Below are 23,895 nucleotides of genomic sequence, written 5' to 3'. Positions count from 1 at the left end.
GTTGTACATAATGTAGCATTGCACCATGTGTACAGTCATACAGGTACCTAGGGTAATGATGTCCATCTCATTCCACCAGCTTTCCGGATCCCATGCCCCCTCCCCTTTGCCCAAACAAAGTTCATCCATTCCCCCTACCCCCCATTATGGATCAGCATCCACTTATCAGAGAGAATATTCAGCCTTTGGTTTTTTGGAATTAGTTTACTTCATTTAGCATGATACTCTCCAACTCCATCCATTTACCTGCAAATGCCATAATTTTATTCTCTTTGAATGCTGAGTAATATTCCATTGTGTATATATACCACAGTTTCTTTATCCGTTCATCTATTAAAGGGTATCTAGGTTGCTTCCACAGTTTAGCTATTGTGAACTGAGCTGCTATAAATATTGATGTAGCTGCATCACTATAGTAAGCTGATTTTAAGTCCTTTGGGTATACATCAACTCAGAAGATCCAAAAATCCACCAGAAAACTTCTAGAATTAATGAATTCAGCAAAGTAGCAGGATATAAAATCAATACCCATAAATCAAATGCATTTCCATACATCAGTGATGAATCCCCTGAAAAAGAAATTAGGAAACCTACCTACCTCATTCACAATAGCCTCAAAAAAAAAAAGAAGAAGAAGAAAGTTGGGAATCAACTTAACAAAAGAGGTGAAAGACATTGTGGAAGTCTCTACGATGAAAACCACAGACCACTAAAGAAGGAAACTGAAGAAAAACTTAGAAAAATCTCCCATGCTCTTGGAATGGCAAAATTAATATTGTCAAAATGGCCAAACTGGGCTGGGGTTGTGGCTCAGTGGTAAGGCACTTGCCTAGCATGCATGACGCACTATGTTCAATCCTTGGCATCACGTAAAAATAAACAAATAAAATAAAGGTATTGTGTCTATCTACAACATATATATATATATATATTTTTTTTTTTAAACAAAAATGGCCAAAGTGCTATAAAGATTCAATGTGATTCCAATTAAAATCCCATCATTATTCCTTACAGAAATAGAAAAAGCAATCATGAAATTCATTTGGAAAAATAAGAGACCCAGAACTGCCAAAGCTGCAACTAAATTTAGACAACTAACTATAAGTTTTCAATTCATTAAAGGTTCAAGCCTATAAAAGGTCTATGCACAAGATTTTTGTTTTCTATTATAATATTAGTAGGCCTAAATTTGAACGTGCAATAATTTCATGATCATCCCTTTGTCAGGAAACAGTACTACTTACCAGTGGAAAGAAACTAGAAAGATTAAAAAAGGAAAAAAAGCTGTACTTTACTGATGGTCCTAAAGGGAAAACAGTTGTTTCCATCAAAAGGATGAATCAACCAAAGCCTATCACTGTGCAGATAAAATTCAGTAATTGTTTCTTTACATTGGATATTCTATGCTTCAGCCTATTTCTTTAAAAGGTACAGTAGTCATCCAAAGTGGTTGAATTATTTGTTCTTTATTTCTCTTGGGTTAAATTTCAAGTTTAAATAGCATAAGAAGCAATATGTTAGATTCATTTTTTAAATAAGTAACTTCATGGATTGGGAATGGAAAAGATTTATGTCTATATTTGACTCTAACATTTACTATCTGAGTGACTAAAACATAGAACACATTACCTAACCTCTGTGGCGTCTGAGTGAGTATCTCCTAACAAGGGAAGATACCATCCTCTAATGTTCAGAACATCTACCAGACTGGTTCATCATACATAGTCAATAGGGTCTACTTTATCTCTTCCAAAATATTCTGAAAAGTATGATATGCTCAGGGTTTGGCCAACCCATTTAATTAATGTTGTACAGAAAGCTGGCACTAATGTACTTGTGCCAATATTCTCATACAAAATTGTTCATGTAGGTGGATCTATAATGTCACTCAGAGAAACATTAATGTTAATTTGGCTAATCTGATCCAAAGGCATGAACACAAATCTTTGATACTACTGAAACCTATTATGTGTTGCACAAAAGATACAAACAATGACATGCAAGATAGTGACTGCTTTCAAAGACTCTGCCGTTTCAGAAATTTAATTTTTATTTATTTATTTATTTTTGATGTTGGAAATTGAACCAGGGGCCTCATGTATGCTGAATGCAAGCTCACCAGCAAGCTACATCCTGCCAGAAAATTAATTATTAACAAACACATTTTCATGTCTCAACAACCTAATGTTTGGGAATAAGTATCAAAATACATAAGTGTTCAAAATGGCTCAACAGTCTTCACTCTAAAAGACAATGGCAATAATTTTTAAATGGAAGCATTAATCAATGGACTCCACTACCAGGAATAGGACTGCCTTCCCTTCTGTTATAATTAAATACATTCCAGACAGGAGATGCTTCCAAGTAAATTAGCTTGGAAAATAATTAAAAATAGAAGACTGTTTCTACATGGAAAATATTTTAAATGCCACAGAAATTTTTAAAATATTTTCTTGAAAAAGAATTCAGCCTACCAATATGGCCATGTGAGTTTAAGATGACAAAGTTCAGTCTTTCTTCTTCTAAATAAATTAATAAACACACAAAACCCAAATCACACATCTAATTTCTCTCTCTCCTTCAATGCTATTCAAATTATTATGACTATTCATACAAATTGAGTTGTACTTTAAACTATTAACTACTATCAATCAGCATAGTATATGCTGATACTTTAAACATAAGGATAATTCTAGAATATTTAATGCACATATCAGACAATTACAATAGTTAGAATTGCTACCAACTAGCCAGACAAATCACTTTCATGGGAGAATACATCTCCTGAGTGTGCTGTAAAGTAGGACTTCACAGCATTAACAACATATATCTATGAAGACACATTGAAAAGAGTAAGACCTACATTTATTCATTTTACAAATGATCCAAGACTTTAAGTGAGATAGGACAAGAAATAAGAAATTGCAGATCAACTTCAGAAATCATCTTACTGAGTGCAACAGACTTCAGCAAAATATATTGGGTCATATAAAATGCTTACTAAAAGACTTAGAAACAAACCCATTTTTCTTGATGGGTTATGTTTAACAGGAAATAAATGTTTTCTCCAGGGCATGAAGCAAAATAAAAATCTGTTGGATCAAAATTTTAAAATATATGCTACTCAATTCAGCAGACTTTTAAGATTTAAAAACAAATACTAACAAGATATGACTACTAAACTCAATCTCATACAAAACATGGTATTTACAAAGAAGCAAAAATAGAGTTTGGAAGAAAATGAGGCAGTTAGTTAAAGGAGAAATTTCTCTGAGTGAGAATGAGACATGAGCCTGTGGTGACAGTTTACCACTCAGAACATTCATGTGGCTATTTCAGTTCTTATCAAGGGAGGCTCACCATGACAAATATAGGTGTGGAGACATTTCCAGTCTCCTTCCAAAGGCAGCTCTATGTGCTCAGGTGTTTATTCTGTTTTAGTTTCTGATTACTGAATCACACTCAACAGCAGGGCACAATCCTAAGTGGCCAGCCACACTTTGTGATGACAAAGGAAATTAGCCATTGATGTCTTAACACAGGCAGAAAGAGTGGCTAGAAAAAGCCTGAAGGCAGCATCTTTATTTGGATATAAAAGAAAAAAAAGGAGTCAGTAAAAAAGAGAAAATGAGATATTCAAAGTATAGGAAAACAAAGAGAGAATTCTAGAAATATAGTAAGAGGATTTTAGAGAAGACAGACATTTCTGGGTAGTTTTTATTATTGATTGACTTAATTTTTCTTTTTTCTAACCAAAATAATCTGTAACAAATTAGATGATCCTGAACATCAACATTAAAAAATGCTTTTAAAATTATTTTGATGATAATGTTTTTGTGGGACGGAGATTAAAACTAGTCTTACTTTAGGGGTTGGAGCTGTGGCTCAGTGGAAGCTCACTGCCCGGCGTGTGTGAGGAACTGGGTTCAATTCTCAGCACCGCATAAAAATAAAATAAAGGTCTGTCAACAACTAAAAGTAAAAAAATTTTTTAACTGTCTTACTTAATTGGCATAAAACCAAAACCCCATTTTTAAAGATTACCCAACAGATACTTTATAGGTATGATGAAAAATGTATATCACACAATGTTTTGCATAAAAAATGTTAATAATGTCATAAGTCCACATAACAGCTCATAATTACCTTAAAAGGTGAAGGTACTCAAAGAACTTTACAGAGGGGAAAGCCAAAATAAAATTCCTAAAGAAGAAAATGACCTACATAAGAAATGATAAATATTAAATTAAAACATGCACAGAGCAACTATGAAATGGATTATTAGTACCCATTCAATATAATTAATATATTTGAAACATAATTATTTAATGTAAAGCATTTTGAAATTCTGATTCCATCCAAATTTAGCTTGGAATCTTCTTATTTTTTTCTATGGTTTATAAGTTAAACAGCAAGAAGAAAAAGGAAGTATAGAAGGACAAAAAGATCACACAAAAACAAAACGTCAAATTCATAGGCATACAATTTGTGTCCCTGAATTCAAAAGAGCCCTATGCTTGGCTTAATCCTTTGTTGATGTCATCTTTCAGTTCCTAATAATTTTTGAACAAGGGACCCCATGTTTTCATTTCCACTGGGCCTCACAAATGATGTAGCCAGTTCTACATAAGGTAATGTAAAAAGGTTTACATTACAGAGAGAAAGAGATTAGATATGTATACAGATATATAGATATATGTTATTTTGAAGAGTAGCACTAAATTAGGTGCAGATTTTGGATTTGCCAAGCCTCCACAAAAGCATAATTATTTCTTAAAATCAATTAAAATATCACTATACCCCTCTGTGTGTGTGTGTGTGTGTGTGTGTGTTCTGTTTCTCTAGACAACCCTAACATACCATGCAAATAAAATTTGCAGAACCACAGCTATAAGACTGGTCCTAAAGTATGGCCTGAGGACCCCTGAGACTTTCCTGAGGTTAAACTATTTTCATAACAATACTAAGGTACTTGCCAGTTTTAATGTGCTAACATTTACACTCACATGTAAAAGCAAAACTAGGTAAACTAGGCTGACTTCATAGCACATATCAAGACAGTGGCAGCACAAGTTATATATGACTACTACTAACAGGATTATGCAGAATTGGGTATCTGGCAGATATTCCCTTTACTTTTCTTTTGTCTTTTCTTCTTTTGGGGCTGGAGACTGAACCCAACACATGCCCTACCACTGAGCTACATCTCAAACCTGATATTTTCTTAAAAAGGAACGCTTAGTTTCTCACTTAAAGGAAAACAGCTCATGGTATTTTGCTGATGGTAAAATATAAGCTTTCAAGTGAAAGTTCAAATTTTGGAAAACTTCTACCTAACACCACAAGCTTGGCATTTTCCTAATAATTAAGACCTTTTTTAAAATGAGACCTGTGGTGATTTCAACAAATGTGATCTTTTATATCATATAATGTACCAAAATTCAAAGTTTGCTAACTCAGTGACCAATATATGATATTATAAATCCTGCATGAGTACAAACATTCAATGTGTAAGACCAATGGGTTTTAATAAAAGAAAGTAAGACAGTTCACTGACATGGTTTTGTAATTCTCATTGCAACTAATCTTTAAAAAAAAAAAACACCACTTGTCAAATTTTGAAGTAGAATATTAAAGAATATTCACAATTATTGTTGGAAAAAAAAACTGTTGAGGGCTGGGGCCGTAGTTCAGCGGTAGAGTTCAATCCTCACCACCACATAAAAATAAGGAAATAAAATAAAGGCATGCTGTCCATCTACACTACAAAAAAAAAAAGGAAAAAAAAAACTGTTGAAATACTCTTCCCTTTTCCAACTACCCAATGTGAGGCCAGATTTTCTTCATATGCCTCACATACTTCAATCAGTAAGTAGAACACATCACGATAGACTGAACACAGAGGTAGGTGTGGGAATCCAGCTGTCTTCCATTAGACCAAGTATTTAAAATATTTACAAGAAGTACAAAACACTACCACTCTTCTTATAATTTTTTTGTTTTATGAAATAATAATTTTTTCCTTAAAAGAACTCTTATGTTAATGTAAACTGGCCTTATTACTCTTTTTAAATTAATGAATACATGCACACTTAAAATTTTCTTGTTTTAAATTTCTAATGTGGTAAACAATGATTAGATAATTTATATATAAGCAAAAGCTTGTTGGAGCCCTCAAAAAGTTTTGAGAGTATAAAGTAGTCCTGAGACTGAAAAGTTTGAGAACTGCTGCAACTAGAAAACAATCAATCTCTTAGTTCCCTGAATGAACCCACTGTCATCAACTGTCCTTAGATGCCCATTTCAGAGGAATCCTTTGATTGACAATTTAATCCACTTGCAGAAAGGTTAGCTGCTCTTCTGGCCTCACTAACGTCAGTATGTGCCAAATGTTAGACAAAGTTTCATACCAAAGAGAAATAACTGAAGCTACCAAGTGCTCATCAGAAATGCCCATTGTTAAAGGCACCAATATCATCAAAAATATCAAGAATCCAAGTAATCTCAACATCCCAGGTGGCTGGGGGCGTGCTTATTTAATAAATTAATGAATGCCAAAGTAATATTTTTTCCAAATCTTTCCCTCCGTATTCCAAAGTTTCTGATGATTCTCACAGCTTTTTAAAATTTTTTTCACATTTTTGATTCTCACAGCTTTTTAAATTTTTTTTTTATTTTAAAATTTTTTCACAAAGAAAGGGACAGAAAGTAAAAGTACAGTGATAATTTGCACAAAGGAGAAGTTACATATTGAGATTTTAACTATATTTTCACTCCCCAACACCTTCTATATTGTACTAAAACCACATGTGATGTATGACCACTACTGTCCCTCATAGGCATCTGAATATTTTCTTTTTCATCCTTAAGCCATTCCCATCTGAACTACTCTACCACTTATCTGAATTACTCCACCACTTACCATATCAGCAATTCATATTACAGATTTTGCCCACTCTCATGCCTCATTATTTCTCCTCTAGCCCCATTATTCCATTCTTTACTATGCCCAACTACTGCTTATCTTCCATTTAAAACAGAGAAAGGAAGATTTAAAGGGGATAGAGGTGGGGAAACTGCTCTAATACAAACTGTTATTCATTAAGGGTTCCCAGTCAATAGATTTTAAGTTATATTTCCAAAATACCTTCAAAGTTTTTTTAGCCTATGTGTAATTTTATCAATCACAAAGAATGCTAGATACATCAGTAAAATGGGTATGTTCAAGTCACTCAAAAGTTTATTATTGATATACTTAATATCACCACCTGTTCGCATAAAAAACACTAAATTTAATGTTTGGGGTTTTTTACCAAAAACAGAAAAACCACTGAGATATAGCTTTTAAATAGACGAATTGTATAATATGCAACTGATCTTTTTTAAAAAAACTATTATTTTAAAAAATACTAAGCTATAGAGTGGTAGTTATATGGATGTTTATAGTTATGAAAGCACACTAAATTATACACTTAAGATCTGTGTGTTATCTTCTGTGTAAACTTTATGTCAACTTAAAAATATAACACAAAGTGAGACGAAAAAAATACTAAGTAAGAGGTTTGTTCCTGATTAGACAAAAATTTAAAAAGGTATTATTGAGATATAACAGGAATGACTATACCTTTTAGAATAAGAGGGAAATTTTACACAAATAAATAAGCAGATTATTTAGTAGGACTTTTAAAATTATGTTAATATAATTAAGATACTTCTTTAATCACTCAACATTCCAAAAAAATAGATAATTTATTATAATATTAATTGTAAAAAAAGATCAATTCAGTACTGTTATAAAATAGGTCTGAATATCAAAGTAGATTTTTCCAAAGAGACTTTTTTTTTAAATCAGCATGTAACTCTAGAAAAATCTCATGACAAGAAAAAAATAAGAAAGAAATCACATGATAAGAAATGAAACCGTAAAAGATGAAAAGGATCTTTGCTTTTGCAACTAAAAGCTAAATTTTAGCCAAGTATACTTAAAACATGCGTAAGCACAGAGCTACCCATGTTCACAATGAGAGGCAGCATAAAGTGTCAGTGATCTTTTTGACAAATAAATTGCTTGAAATATTGCATGACTTGCTACACAACACCCTTATTACTTTCCATTTCCAAGTGCAAACCAAAAGATAGGTCCAATTATGACATCAATACAAGCTTTCTTTCAAAAGGGAATGAAAGAACAGTAAATCCCAGTGGACACCGTAGTTCTGTAGCAGAGATGATGTAATCTATAAAAATAGACATCCTCCAACAGAAGCTGAAACTTGGGTAAACAGCACACTGCATACTATTCTCAACTGCCTTGCATGAATTTGCAATGCATGCTGTTAATAGCGTGAGAGAAATCATTTTATGTTTTAAATTATTTCCTGATTTACATTTCAATGTCTAGCCATGCTCCATCGTGTAATTTCCCAATCCATATAAATTAAATCAATATAAATACCTGATTATAACTGCATGACAGAGAAACAGTCCTCCCAAAGCAAGGAGGTTGAGACCACTGCAGCAGCTGTAACATGCTGCATTTTGCCAGAATTGCAGCACACATGGCACAGTACTGTTACATTCACCTATTGTTCAGAGACCTTTCCATAGGGAGTTTTCTGCAGGATTTTAAAACGCAACATGATCCAGGTGAAGAAAAGCCAGCAAACCTGCTGATAATGAGCATGAAAAGCAAAGGATATTTCTGCTTCCTCTAAGATGCTCTAATGCAAATATAAAACATCAGTAATATGTACATAATACATAATAAATAGTATCTAGCAAAATTTATGGGGTTTTAAAAAAATATATACTCTAACACTCTCTCCATACCCCATTTTATCCCATTCTTAATTACCTAATTAAGTTTTTACATTTCTATTGAGCTTTCCTAGATAAAGAACAATAGGTTTCAAATTCATCTACTGGTATTGGTATATGGTATATGGTTAAAATCATTAAACATTACTGAAACAGAAATAACTGGTCACAGAATAGATCACCAGGAAGTAATGAATTAGAACTTTTTAACAGTTTTATTTTTGAAGAATAATTATTTTCACTTTCTTTCCCCTAAATACCACTTAAACTCCCCTACTCTGAATTCTTACTCCAATGGCCATGTTCTAGCCACCATTTCTATTCCCATTACTTAAGAAGGTCTTCAGTACCACCTTGTCATCCTGACCCGCCAAGATCTATTCCATCTTGAAATCAAGTAAGTTTACCAAAATATTGATCTCAACATGCCATACCTATGATTTAGGCACTCTGGCATTCTTAGTCCTCATGAAAATGTTCGACTTTCAACAGAGCTGCCAAAAATCATTTTATCATGCAACATCTACATCTCTGAACAAATGGGATTCTTTCTGTGCAGAATACTTTTCCTTCAGCTAAGACATTAAAGATCATTCAAGCAGCCGGTAAACACACACCTGTAAACTCAGCAACTTGGGAGGCTGAGGCCGAAGGATCAAGTTCAAAGCCAGTCTCAGCAACTTAGTGAGGCCCTAAGCAACTTAGTGAGGCCCTGTCTCAAAATAAAACATAAATAGGGCTGGAGATGGGCTCAGTGGTTAAGCATCCCTAGGTTCAATCCCTGGTACAAAAAAAAAAAAGTCATTCAGGAAGCCATTACTGATTTCTCAAGGTGTCCCATATATGTACCTCCCTATACTTAAAAGATCTTCCCTATAATTTTATTTATATGGAGTCCATGTTGTTCTATAAGGTCAGTGAGGGCAGAAGTTTGTCAGTCTTATTAACCTTTGTATCACTACAATCTGGCACAGACCTGAAAAATGGTGGGTACACAATATATATTTGTTAAATAAGTAAAAATATATAAATTAAAATATTAAGCTTTTCCTACATAATATAAGAAAAATGGAACAAATTTTCTAAAAATCCCCAGTTCACAGAGAGACATAATGACACCATTAAAGACAAATACTTTAGGTTCAATTAAGGAAGCAAATGCTTGATGAATTTAAATTTTAGAAGAATGAAAATATTAAAATCACTAAGACATTTCCCTATACTTAAAGAATTTCTTGTGTACATAAAAACATACGGTTAAATATCACATGAATAAATTATAGTCAGGTGAGAAATGAACTGAGGTAATATATGAAATATTCTAGGAAATTTATTAGATATACAAATCATTGCTATATTACTCAAAACACATCTTCTTACTACTAAGTAGCAAATAGTTAATTAAACTAAGGAGATTTCAAAAAGTTCAGTAACAGGGCTGGGGTTGTAGCTCAGAGATAGAATGGTTCCCTAGCATGTACAAGGCAAGACTGAGTTCAACCCTTAGTACCACACACACACACACACACACACACACCAAAAAAAAAATTAAATATAGCCAACTATATATTAAGTGACAAAACAAAGCCATGACATAAGTGAATATGCTGCCTATTTCTAATTTAAGAACAAAAGCTCAAGCCAAATAGTCTAATGTCAAATAAATACACATAAACACAGAAATTAAATGCTCTAGGTTTTTTTTCATTTATTTTATATATAAACAATTTCTTAAATTAACCAAACCTACCAAAAAATCTTTAACTGAAGAAACCAACTTAAATTTATCTAGAAAAACAAAAACCATAAAAAAATGATATGTTTAAGAAAACGGGATACATGTTTACCTTGATTTAAATATTATACAATAAATATATACACTGCAATATCACATGCTATCCCATAAATATGTACTTTTTTGTTTTTATGTAGTTTAAAAAATAAGTTTAAATATTAAAATGTAGAAAAGCTAAAAGAAGGGGCTGGGGCTCAGCAGTAGAACACTCGCCTAGCACGTGAAAGGTGCTGGGTCCAATCCTCTGCACCACATAAAAATAAAAAAAAATATTAAAAAAAAAGAAAAGCTAAAAGAAAAAACTACTCCAGAGATACATAAGGTATACCCTAGGATTGGTTATTTTTATGTAGCCATTATAAGAAATAGGACTTGTCTTATATTACTATGAAGAGTGATCTTATAAAACCGAGACTGATTTTCAAAAGCCTCAAATGTGAATTGTTCTTATCACACTGGTACCACATTTTATAGTGTATCACTACTGATAATAAAAATATTACCATAATATATTATATTGTATTCAATTTACATTATATTAATTTATATGATATTTTCTTTTACTTTTATCTACCCAACCAAGAACTTGTACCCTACCTAGCCTTCTGAAAAATTCAATACATATTTATTAAAAAGTTGTCTGAAGTATTTTTCCTATATTGGAAAAGGAGCCTAATAAAGCAGTGTGGGTGATAACTTTTTACGTGACTAATGGGTTTTCATTATTTCAAAAATTTTGCACTGAACATATTTGGGGGAACAGTAGGAAGTGGGTGGAGTTTGATCAGTGTGGAGAGCGTTTAGCTTTCCAACCAGACCAGGAAGTCTAGAAATTTTTGATATGTCAGTTGGAACACACAACCTCCACAGCCCAGGAACATTTTCTTCAATCTTCAGTCTAATATCTCTCTGTACAATTTTTGCTCTTTCCAATCCAGGAAGGGAAAGAACTGTTTTTTCATTATATAAAAGGAAGAATAAAGCCAGGCATGGTGGCGCACACCTGTAATACCAGCAGCTTGGGAGGCTGAGGTAGGAGGATCAAGAGTTCAAAGCCAGCCTCAGCAGAAGTGAGGCACTAAGCAATTCGGTGAGACCCTATCTCTAAATAAAATACAAAAAAAACAGGATTGGGAATGTGACTCAGTGGTTGAGTGCCCAAGTTCAATCCCCGGTGCCCCCGGTACCCCATACTCCCCCCAAAAAAGGAAGAATAAAAGGCAACAGAAGTGGTACATACCAGGTTCCCACATCACTCCAGTGAGGTAATGTTAAAAGGGTCTTTCCTCCCCTTTGGTTCTAATACCTCTCCTCCCCATTTTTATAAGGGAACTCAAATTTCCCTTCACACACAAACCTCTAAAGTAAATTACCCACAAACACAGAGAAGAAGGCCTAAAATTATAGATAAAATAAACAAAACTTTTCCCCCTACACTACTCTGAACATTAATAGAAGATAAACCATTGCCTGTCCAAGTCCCAAGTCAGTCCTTTTAGAGACTGATTCCAAATCTTCCGCCCCTGCTAGGTACCTTATCTATTTACCTGTCTCTATAATCGACTCACTATAAGACTGAAAATTCATGATACAGCCAATTTTTTGGCCATTTTAAATATAGTCATTGCCTCCACTAATCAAAATATAATAAATGCTAAAAAAGTCATCTCTAATCTTCCCATCTCACTGCATTTAAAATGCTTATTCTCTCTGCAAACGTCACATAATTGCCTTGAAAAAGTCCTGAAAACATTCCATAATAACTACATGAGTATTCATGTTTTTGAAAAAAAATCATTATGATCTTCATCTTCCTTCAACTATTGCTACACATCTAATTTTAAAAACAGTATACAAGTATATATCATAGTGCATTAAATTCAAGTTTTATATCAGAATTAGACTGTAATCTTTCATGCCAAAATACAGGATCAATTATAGAATGAATTATCTTTTAAAATATTAATTTATATATTTTAAGACTTATTCTTTCTAAATGAAAGCTTAAAACACTGATCAATTAAAAACTATATATAATTTAGAAATTATACAATTATCAGATTGTAAAACTGTATCAAAAAATTTTAGGTTTGCTACATCATTTAAAAATTAGAAGTGCTTCTAAAAAAACAATTTAGCAATCATGCCACCGGTAGAATGTTAACATGTAATCTCTGTAAAACATAAAGAAGTTGCCTCATTTTAAGTTGAAAAACTACACAAACAATTCATGCTTTTAAGCAAGGTTACCATATTAATAGTCGAACATATATTAATGATAGCTTTCCTTGTTGCAAACTAAATTATTCATGATTCTGTCTCCGTACACTAAAACACAATGAAAAAAAAAAATGTTTCTCGTTACGTAACCAACTACTTTCCACAGATAAATCAGTTTTTCTTCCTTAACTCCAAATTCCCTGATAACCTCAAATTTGACCCCAAATTTAGAAAGACTAACACTGAAAAGCAGAGATTAGTAATGTATTGGCATGAAAGAAATGAGCAAGAATATTATTACAGGCCTCTTGATTGTAATGTGAAATGAAAAGCATGACATCAGGTTAAAAGCAGAGTACAAATAAGAAAATACAGGAAGTTTGAAATACTTGTTTCCTTTTTGACCAAGAATTTTTTCTGTGTGAGCAAAATTTTGCCAAGTGAGCTCCCAAAATGCTCTCACATTGGGATTCTTGAACTTTAAAGTTTTCATCTATAAGTATTAAAAATGCAAACTGCTAATAAATTTTATATAAGTTTTCACTGAAATAGCCCAAAATTCCATTATGTCTCTGTGTCTTTTTCTCTTTTCTTTATTTGTAAAGCGAATTAGTAAAAAACAGTGCTCCATTCATTCTTAAAAATAAGTAGGCTGCACTTGTATTCTTTCTCAAAGAAAGTAGACAATTCATCCTCAATCAGTACAAATTAAAGAACCGATGCTATCACCTAACCACTGATCATTACAAAGTTTCAAGAGATTTTACTAAATCGGGGCAAAAAAAAAGGGCAAGACCAAGCAAAGACATCAATATTATAAACTCATTAGTTACAATGCAAATTTACAAATAAGATTAGTGTTAGAAGATCACACACATATTACAATACCTGAGATTTAGTGCATTCCTTTGAGCCAAAATGAAATGAGTGCCATAGAGGAGGAAAGGAAAAGATGAACATTATCAGACATGCTATATTACATCTGCCAAAATGAAGATAATGTTAAAATCAGGTTAAGAATGACCATATAGAATTGGCTGTGTATAATGCTCCCTACGATCTTCAGCCATGCACTTGAAATGCACTTGCAATCACTTCATGTCACCTGTGAAGTATACTCATGCAATTCTTTTAAAAGAACTTTCCACCCTTAGTCTCACCCTATTAACCATTTACTTTCAAAGAAATACTTGTTGAGAATAAGAAAATTAGACCAACAAATAATAATAATATTCACTTAATTTTTTTACCATGGGGTGTCAAATATGCAAAACAAAATTTTGCTGTTTTCTATAATAAAATTAGGTATTTAGGTTAAATAATAAGGAACATCCAAATAAAATTAAGACGTAATTTATACCTCCAGAAGATGATCCAATGCTATATTGTTCCCAACTTAACTCATTTAGTAAAATTAATACCAACATATCACATATTAGTAAACTGGCATATGATCAATTAGTAATCAAATTAAATTTTTCATCCTAGTATTCAGTTATCCCTAAAAGTATCTGTAATATACTGCTAAAAATCAATTAAAAGATGTTGCAGCAATATAAAAAGCTATATATTTTTAAAAATAGAGCAAGAAGGGGTAGTCCTATAGGAAAAATAAATGAAGGATTCATTACTTCCACAACAGGGGGAAAAAATGGGGTGGAAGGGAGAAACAGTTATAAAATAACCCTCTCAACTTAAGTGTGACAAATATGACCATAAAATTAAACTTTAACACTGAATTTTAAGTAATCCACACTCCTATGACACTTTCAGTTTAGAAATAAATTTGGAAAAACAATTCTAAAACCAGAATTATATTAACAATATAGTAGTAGGCTAAAATATTATGATCTATATTGTACTATTAATATGTACAGCTATTCTTAATAAATATTTCCTTTTTTCATGATGCTAAATCAACACTAAAAATATTACCTTCTTTTATTAACAATGGCAACAAAAAACCTTTTATGGTTTTTTTTTTCTTTTTAATATCAAAGTCCCTCCAACAGACCAACAAAGCTGTCTTTGTGATGAGCAAAAAGCAGCCCTGTCCAAATGAACTCAATGAAATGATTCAACTATGAAATTCATGTTTAATTAAAATAGTGCATGGGCAGCAGAAGGAATAGGCAAGTTGCTGGTGGTCAAAATAACATTAAATATTGAAATACAACATTTAAATAATATTTCTCTAAGAAATAGAATATATGGAGCATAGGAATTAAATATACTACTTATACTACTTAACATTACTAAAATTTGAGAAATAGTTTAAGTCTATGTACATTATTTCACGCATTTTGTATTTGCACTTAGTTGTAGAAAGAAGAGAAAAATCAACTGAGAAATAGAAAGTAGTCATCATTTACCTTTTTTTCATGTATTTATTTTTAATTAATTTCCTATATAATAATCACTTGTATGGCAGCATTACATGCACAGATAAACTATCTTCTGCCTGATTTTTACATATCCAATAAATCAAGCTATTTTGTTTTTGAAAAACCAAAGATGAGAAAAATAAGGCTCTAAACTGACTTTATAGAGACCTTGTACAAAGCACTCATTATCCATGCATGTCTTGGTTCCCTCAAACATTAAAAACAACTTATTTATCAAATTTTATGAAATAATTGACAATCAAATGGGTTATAGTATTTAAGAGGATCTTTAAACCTATTAGAAATATTTCAGAGCATGTTCACATTAAGATTTTAAAAATCATCATTTCATGGGCTGGGACTGTAGCTCAGTGGCAGAGCACTTGCCTTGCATATGTGAGACACAGGGTTCAATCCTCAGCACCACTTAAAAATAAATAAACAAGTAAAATAAAGGTATGCTGTCCATCTACAACTACAAAAAAGATAAGAAAAAAATCATCATTTCAAATTATTCTTATCTTTGTCCATTTATTAAAAAGAATCTCAGATAATTTTCTTACAATAGTGTGAAAAGCTATGAAAATTAATGTTATTTTTACATATCTACTTTTTAAATAAAATTAAAAACAGTAGGATATCAGTCATAGGAGGGGGGTGTGCACAAGAGAAAGCTAAAATTTTGGATTAAGGTAAGACATTTTAAAATATACCAATTACAACTGTATATGTGTATCACAAAACTGATCTTCAGAGAACATTTTAAGAAATAGAAGAGCTAAAAAGTGTCATTTGACATCTTCTTTCCACACTTCTCTTAATTCTATTCATATCATGTGTGTTTCTAGAAAAATTTGCATTTTGGATGGTAAGTATGTTATAGAAAAGAATTATTCATCAAAAATGGAAAATTTTAAATGTCATTTAACAAAACTCCCAGAAAAAAACCCTAAAGATAAATAAAAATATTACACTTGTATAACTTACCGTATGATAGCCTCTTGGCAAAGGTGGTTTGCCCACAGGGTAAGGATCCACAGTGTCAATAATTGTTTGTCTTTCACCTTTCTGGTTGATTTTTCTAAATCTTCTTCGAGACTGTCTATGGGAGGCTTGACGCTGAAAATATTCTTCATTTTCATCCATATAGTCCACCTGAAATAAAATCCCCAAGATACTTCATGTCTCCCAACATGACATTCCATATTAGTATTAGAGACAAAAATAAAAATAAAAATTTTTTTGAAACTTACAGAAAGTCTACATTCATTCATTTTGCAAAGGCATTTGTAGACAAACTACCTAGACAAATTTTAAGTATGTTTGAACTTCTCTGAAACTAATCGGTTCTGAGTAACTTTGCTTTTATGAAGAGGCATTTTCAGTTCCACTGAAGACAATATGGGTAACTCTTGAATTTCCTGTAGTTTCAAAGGGAAGGATATTTTCAGTAATCTTTGTACTGACTTATTAGTGAAAGATCTCACCGGATACATTACCACACATTATGAAAGCAACTACTTGCATTGTCTTCACTAAAGCACACAAAAAAATCTGATGTATTTGAGTAAATCTGTAAAAACCCCAAATCCCAAGTGACTCGACCATGGCTGCTAGTAGAATGGCTTCAGTAGATTAAGGGTTTCAATTCCTACTTTTATTGCATGGCTTCCCTTTTTTTGTTATAAATAGTGTTGCTTTAAAAAAATCCTCATTTTAAACATTTTAGAAACTTTGATGAATAGATTAATAGTGAACAAAAGTTACAATAGGTCATTCTTTTTTTTTTTAATTTTTATTTTATTTATTTTTTTTAATTTTTTTTATTGGTTGTTCAAAACATTATAAAGCTCTTGACATATCATATTTCATACATTAGATTCAAGTTGGTTATGAACTCCCAATTTTACCCCAAATACAGATTGCAGAATCACATCAGTTACACATCCACATTTTTACATAATGCCCTATTAGTAACTGTTGTATTCTGCTACCTTTCCTATCCTCTACCATCCCCCCTCCCTCCCCTCCCATCTTCTCTCTCTACCCCATCCACTGTAATTCATATCTCTCCTTGTTTATTTTCCCATTCCCCTCACAACCTCTTACATGTAATTTTGTATAACAATGAGGGTCTCCCTCCATTACCATGCAATTTCCCTTTTCTCTCCCTTTCCATCCCACCTCATGTATCTGTTTAATGTTATTCTTTTCTTCCTGCTCTTCCTCCCTGCTCTGTTCTTAGTTGCTCTCATTATATCAAAGAAGACATTTGGTATTTGTTTTTTAGGGATTGGCTAGCTTCACTAAGCATAATCTGCTCTAGTGCCATCCATTTCCCTGCAAATTCTATGATTTTGTCATTTTTTAGTGCTGCGTAATACTCCATGGTGTATAAATGCCACATTTTTTTTATCCATTCATCTATTGAAGGGCATCTGGGTTGGTTCCACAGTCTAGCAATTGTGAATTGTGCTGCTATGAACATCGATGTAGCAGTATCCCTGTAGTACGCTCTTTTAAGGTCTTCAGGGAAAAGTCCAAGAAGGGCAATAGCTGGGTCAAATGGTGGTTCCATTCCCAGCTTTCCCAGGAATCTCCATACTGCTTTCCAGATTGGCCGCACCAGTTTGCAGTCCCACCAGCAATGTACAAGTGTACCCTTTTCCCCACATCCTCGCCAGCACTTGTTGTTGTTTGACTTCATAATGGCTGCCAATCTTACTGGAGTGAGATGGTATCTTAGGGTGGTTTTGATTTGCATTTCTCTGACTGCTAGAGAAGGTGAGCATTTTTTCATGTACTTGTTGATTGATTGTATGTCCTCCTCTGAGAAGTGTCTGTTCAGGTCTTTGGCCCATTTGTTGATTGGGTTATTTGTTTTCTTATTGTTTAATTTTTTGAGTTCTTTGTATACTCTGGATATTAGGGCTCTATCTGAAGTACTGGTACCAAAACAGGAGGGTGGACCAATGGTACAGAATAGAGGACACAGAGACTAATCCACAAAGCTACAACTATCTTATATTTGATAAAGGAGCTAAAAGCATGCAATGGAGGGAGGATAGCATCTTCAACAAATGGTGCTGGGAAAACTGGAAATCCATATGCAACAAAATGAAACTGAATCCCCTCCTCTCGCCATGCACAAAAGTTAACTCAAAGTGGATCAAGGAGCTAGATACCAAATCAGAGACTCTGCGTCTGATAGAAGAAAAAGTTGGCTCCGATCTACATATTGTAGGGTCGGGCTCCAAATTCCTTAATAGGACACCCATAGCACAAAAGTTGATAACAAAAATCAACAAATGGGACTTACTTAAACTGAAAAGTTTTCTCTCAGCAAGAGAAACAATAAAAGAGGTAAATAGGGAGCCTACATCATGGGAACAAATTTTTACTCCTCACACTTCAAATAGGTCATTCTTCATCGTAGCTATACACTGAAAATGTGATTGCTCACATAAAAGACAGGTTTAGACTCCAAGACTGTTCCTACAGTGGCAAACTCAGTAGTTTGTATAATATAGGCAAGGATTAAATACTCAAGGAATTTCAAAGACCAAAAATTTTTCAGAAAAATTCCAAACTAACATTCATGGAGAACAAAGTCTCAAGGAAATATCTAGAATGCTTTATAAGAACCAATGTTGGAAAGTCCTATTTATCTGCCCACATCTTCCCCAATCCTAAATCTTTACTCATTGCCATCGCACTTTCTCACTTAAGAGTAAATTTCATGAAATTTCACCCAAAGTTTTCAATAGCTTCAGCAAGGAATTTCTTATTTCTGATGGGCCTTCTCTCCTACAGTATAGGGAGGAACCTCAAATCTCTGAAAAATAGATCCAGATTTGTCTACCAAATGCTTTATCAAATATGAATTTAAAAGCTTCCATCATCATTTTTACTAAGCCACCACTTATTTTACAAGGTTTTCCTTCCCAGATAGAATTCTGGATGGGGCAGTGAGATATCAATGTCAACTGAATATTGGGGCTGGGAGACCCCATCCTTTCCCATCTCATTTTTATAATTGATTTTTTTAAGAGTATATACTATCCTATCTTAAAACCATTTTTATATAGTAAGGAAGAAGTAGAACATGCTTTTTTAAACTTTACTGAAAATAATTACATTGCCAATGCCTAATTTAACATTGTGTATAATCTAATTTTTTAATTCCATAATTGAGAGATAAAGATGTCAACAGAGTGTTAATTAGCACAGTAGTTCCTAGCTATCTTTCAATTACATAAAGGAATTCAAATGATTTCCTTATGTTCAATTGTTTTTTGAATACATATCACTGTGATCCATTTAAAGTAATTCATTCATTGCAATCAATGTTCAGTGGGCTAAATAATACAATTCAAAGATTCTCCCCAAATTTCAATTAAGTGATATTATCACAGATTGACCTGTAAAGTTCAAGTATCAATCATTTAGGTACATGTCCCTTTCAACTTTCAATTTTTTACATTTAATTGAATCTTGTAAATAATTATAATATTATGATTATGAACTCAAATTCACATAAAAGATGTAAAGTACATCCTAGGATATTAAAATACAATACAATATTATTATAACTAGTTTATGAAAGTACCTTTACTACATAAAAATTTGGGGAGGTAAATACACAGAAATAATCTTACCACGATCATTTCAGAAGGCTCTAAAACAATGCATTCACAGCCACGCCTGAAGCTTCCTGCAGAACGTTTGCCAAAACTAGAAAGGGGGAAAAAATCAGTTAGGGAAAACCTCAGAGATTTAAGAAATACAAGTTGTGAATTTAAGTCAATTATCCAAATAAATAAAAGTTGAAATGTTTTTCAAATTACAAAAACTACACACAGTAGAAAGAGAACTATCTTATTGTTAATACAGAAACACAAGGAAGTGTTCCAATTCTTAAGTTTCAGTCATGTACTTTTCTGGAAAATTCCAAGGTAATGCTTTCAAATTAATAATGTAAGTAAAGAAGAATTGATATGAATGTGTTTTATGTTAGGTTTCTTCAAATCATTCTCAGTTGGGTGAAGTTTTAGAAAACTCCCTTAGGGATGGGAAATACCTCAAAGACAAATTACTAAAATGCCCAGGAAACATATAAAATCCAAGAAATTCTCTTCTATAACTTGCTCAAGTTAAACATTTCTTTCACCTAAAAAGTGTATTTTTCTAAATTTTCAAATCAACTTTTCCTTAACTTTTTAAGGAAAAAATACTCAATACTGCTTTTTGTTAACTAGAAAGCAATTTAATTGAATGTGAACTCAGACACAGGACCTCCACGCACGACATAAGCATATGCAAACTAGAATCAAGAACAGAACCTGGTGCAGCTATGTAGTCCTGACTTCCTTTCTCCATTAATGAACCACTTATCCCTCACTCATACACTACTCAAAAAATTCTTCTTTCCCTCCAGGAAAAAAGGGATGACAGGTTTTTGTTTTGTTTTGTTTTAACATCAACGAAAATAATTGAGTTGCTAAGATCTGATTTAACATTTATGTATACATTTTAGTAATCACTTTCAATGAACTTAAAAAAAAGTGAAAGTTTTTCCAAAGGACTCTTTTTATTAAGCAATTTTTCTAATTAATTAGGCATTGTGAGTGACTTCTGTGGAAATTCTTGTTTTTTCTGTATCAAGGAGATACACAACACTTCATGTATTAAAAGCCAGATAATGATGAAAAAAGTCAGAAAGAGGAAAAAACAGAAAAAGCCAACATTCTCATTCCATCATTTATGATCTAGCAAACCACCTGGTAACTTTGTATACTAAATTTTATTCATTTATAAAATTATCAGACTAGGTGATCGATTAATTCCTTTCCTACTCAAAAAATTACTTCTATGAGAAATCAAAGCCAGAATCAAGAGTAACACATTTGAAAAATCCTTTGAAAAATATTCATATATACATTTACAAATTTATACTCTCACAAACATACGCACTAAAGTAGAAAAACTCCACCAAGAAAAATATAATAAACCTATTTTCTTGATCACATTGCTTCTTGTACAATTAAAAGGGTCCAAATTTTAAATTTTTTTTTTAGTTTAGAGTTAAATGCAATCTAAAATTCCATAGTTCTTCAATACACATAAAAACCTGTTTCTGGATTTTAAGTCTACCTAGCTGCAATTTAATTTTTTATAATATGGTTTATAATTTATTGATATACTACAAATTTTAAAATAATCTCAAAGTTTTAGTAAAATATACAACAGATTTCAGGCTCTCATGCCTTCAATTCTGTTAAATGACTAGGTAACATATAATTTTAAAGTTTATTACTAAATAAAATCATATTAAAACCTAAAAACACATTACTGGGGCTAAAAGTATGGTATTGCTCAGTGGAAGAGCACATAGTTAACGGTAGAATACAGAAAATATGAGGTCCTAGGTTTGATTCCTAGCACCAAAAAAAAAATAAATAAACAAGTAAATAAGTAGATATAAAAAAATGCATGACTGTGAGATAGTACTTTCTGTCCTATTTTTTATTATAGGCCTATACTATTTTATAAACATGATTGAATGATTATCATTTTTAAAATCTAATGTAGTAAAAAAGTCAAATGTTTGTAATGCATATAATGACCCTATAATACTTGATAAAGAATACAAACATGAAAGAACTTGTTTACAAATTTTGGCAACAAAACCGTGATAATACTCACAGAAGTAAACTATATGGCAGTCCTTTATTTTATGCCTAATTATTGTACCAACTCCCTACTTCAGAAACAAGGCTGTAAATCCTCTTTAACAATTAGCCATTAGCTCAAAAGAACTTTATGACTAGGAAGTCATGGCTCAGGTTGCATTAACACTATTACTTCAAGGATGAAAAGTTTATATTCTCTAAAATGTGCTATAAAAAATTATTCCAGTGGGACCTTTTGGGCAATAGAACCTGACAAACTCTTTGCAACTATGAAAGATTCAAGGTCTACAGACACACACAAAAATGTGAACAAGAGAAACTGTAGATTCCATCAGATTAATTTCTTGAATATGCTGAATGGAAAAGGCAAATGTACCAGGACAGCTCTAGCAAGCCAAAATCTATTCTTCCAAACACAACCAGGAACCCAGAAGGAGGCTGCAGCCATGAAAGAGCCAAGGTGTAAGTCATAAGCCAAGGTGCATAGCCATCCCTGAACCGAAGACAGAGCCTCTGACTTCTCTTAGCTTACAGACCAGGAGCCAATGTGGAAAGGGATTGACTATGCAAGGAAATTCACTGAATCCAAAGAACACTTTTGATTCTTTGAAACAATAAGTACATAAACAAAAGTAACCAAACATAATTATTTGCTAAGTTTAAAAAAAAAATTTGGGCAAATTCTATACAAATACACCAACAAATCCATTCCTGGAAAATAGGTAGAGTCTCTAAAGGCATTGCCACAGTAAGTTGCTTATACAATAAAATGATAAAGACAAGCCTCAATATGACAAACAAAGATGGAATCAAAACCAAAAACTATTACACATATCCTTGTAAAAAACCATTTAAGATTATGATAGGGTATTGCCCTAGAAAAGTTCCCAAAGGGAAAATAAAAGATTAAGGAAATCCATGGGGCCTTCTGGAAGACCAGAGATAACTAAATTAGAATAACATTTCACCCATTTTATTAACAGCAACTCAAAGTTGGTATCATTTAAATTTCTAAAATGATGATTTAATAAAATTTAGAAATTATACAATTAAAGAATGTCTTATTAAATTAAAAGTACAACTACAAATGTACTTTTTGCTTTGGTGTTTTAAGAAAAATCAAAAATTGGTAAGAATTATTCCAAAGCATGTAACTAAATTCTGTTCTAAATGGGATCATTTTCTGTTCCTTTTTGCCACTATCAGAAGTAGACAATCCTATCAACTGCAGCATTCTTTTTTGTTATTAAACCTTATAATAAAGCGATCTATAGAATAAACACAATCCCTATCAAAATGCCCATACTTTTTTTTTTTAACTTTTTTTACACAAGTAGAAAAGCTGGGTCCTCAAGTTCATATGGAATTCCATGGGGCACTAATAAGCCAAAACAATCTTGAAAAAGAACAACATCAAAGGACTCACTTCTAGATTTCAAAACTTATTACAAAGCTACAGCAATCAAAGCAATGTGGTTCTGGCATAAGGGTAGACACTTAGGCCAAAAGAATAGAACTGCAGTCCAGAAATAAACTCATGTATCTACAGCCAATTATTACTGACAAGTCTACCCAACGGGGAAGAACAGTCTTTTCAACAGATGGTACAGAGATGCCTGGATTTCTGCAAGAGAAAGCATGAAGTTGAACCCCTCCCTCATACCATACATGAAAATTAACTCAAAGGAATCAATGGCCTAAATAAAAGCACCAAAACCATAAAACTAAAAAAATATATGAATAAATCTTCAAGCCCTTGGATTTTTTAAAAATATTAATTTCTTTTAGTTGTACACAATACCTTTGTTTTTGTTTATTTTATTTTTATGTGGTGCTGAGGATGGAACCCAGAAGGCCTTGGATTTGACAATGAATTCTTAGATGTACAGCAAAAACATGAAGAGCAAAAGAAAAAAAAACCCTGACACTTTGGATTGCATCAAAAGAAAAAAAAAAAAAGAAAAGAAAGAAAGAAAACCTCTGTGCA

At 32.4% G+C, this 23,895-nt stretch overlaps 1 protein-coding gene and 1 long non-coding RNA gene across 10 annotated transcripts in view; one reads left to right on the top strand and one right to left on the bottom strand.

Annotated features, from left to right (window-relative positions):
• Positions 1-23,895, bottom strand: part of Rapgef2 (Rap guanine nucleotide exchange factor 2) — a 263,457-nt gene that overhangs the window by 99,107 nt on the left and 140,455 nt on the right. For 6 of the 9 annotated variants that reach the window (XM_015484531.2, XM_015484532.2, XM_015484528.1 and 3 more), the window contains 3 exons: positions 19,875-19,950; positions 16,204-16,371; positions 13,721-13,738 (listed from right to left, as the gene is read on the bottom strand). In XM_015484531.2, coding sequence (XP_015340017.1) covers positions 13,721-13,738; positions 16,204-16,371; positions 19,875-19,950 — 262 coding nt within the window. Of the gene's footprint in view, positions 1-13,720; positions 13,739-16,203; positions 16,372-16,469; positions 16,952-19,874; positions 19,951-23,895 lie in introns of those variants that run through there. The other 3 variants (XM_015484529.1, XM_015484533.2, XM_048813573.1) reach the window with 2 other exon arrangements.
• LOC125619771 lies at positions 6,272-21,607 on the top strand. The gene is made up of 3 exons (XR_007351358.1): positions 6,272-6,401; positions 6,738-6,742; positions 21,596-21,607. It is a non-coding gene; the product is annotated as an uncharacterized LOC125619771 (long non-coding RNA).

This window comes from Marmota marmota, unplaced genomic scaffold (genome assembly GCF_001458135.2).
Source record: "Marmota marmota marmota unplaced genomic scaffold, marMar, whole genome shotgun sequence".
NCBI classification, from domain to species: Eukaryota; Metazoa; Chordata; class Mammalia; order Rodentia; family Sciuridae; genus Marmota; species Marmota marmota.
Note: the sequence above shows the minus strand (reverse complement) of the source record. Positions and strands in the feature narration are given on the sequence as shown.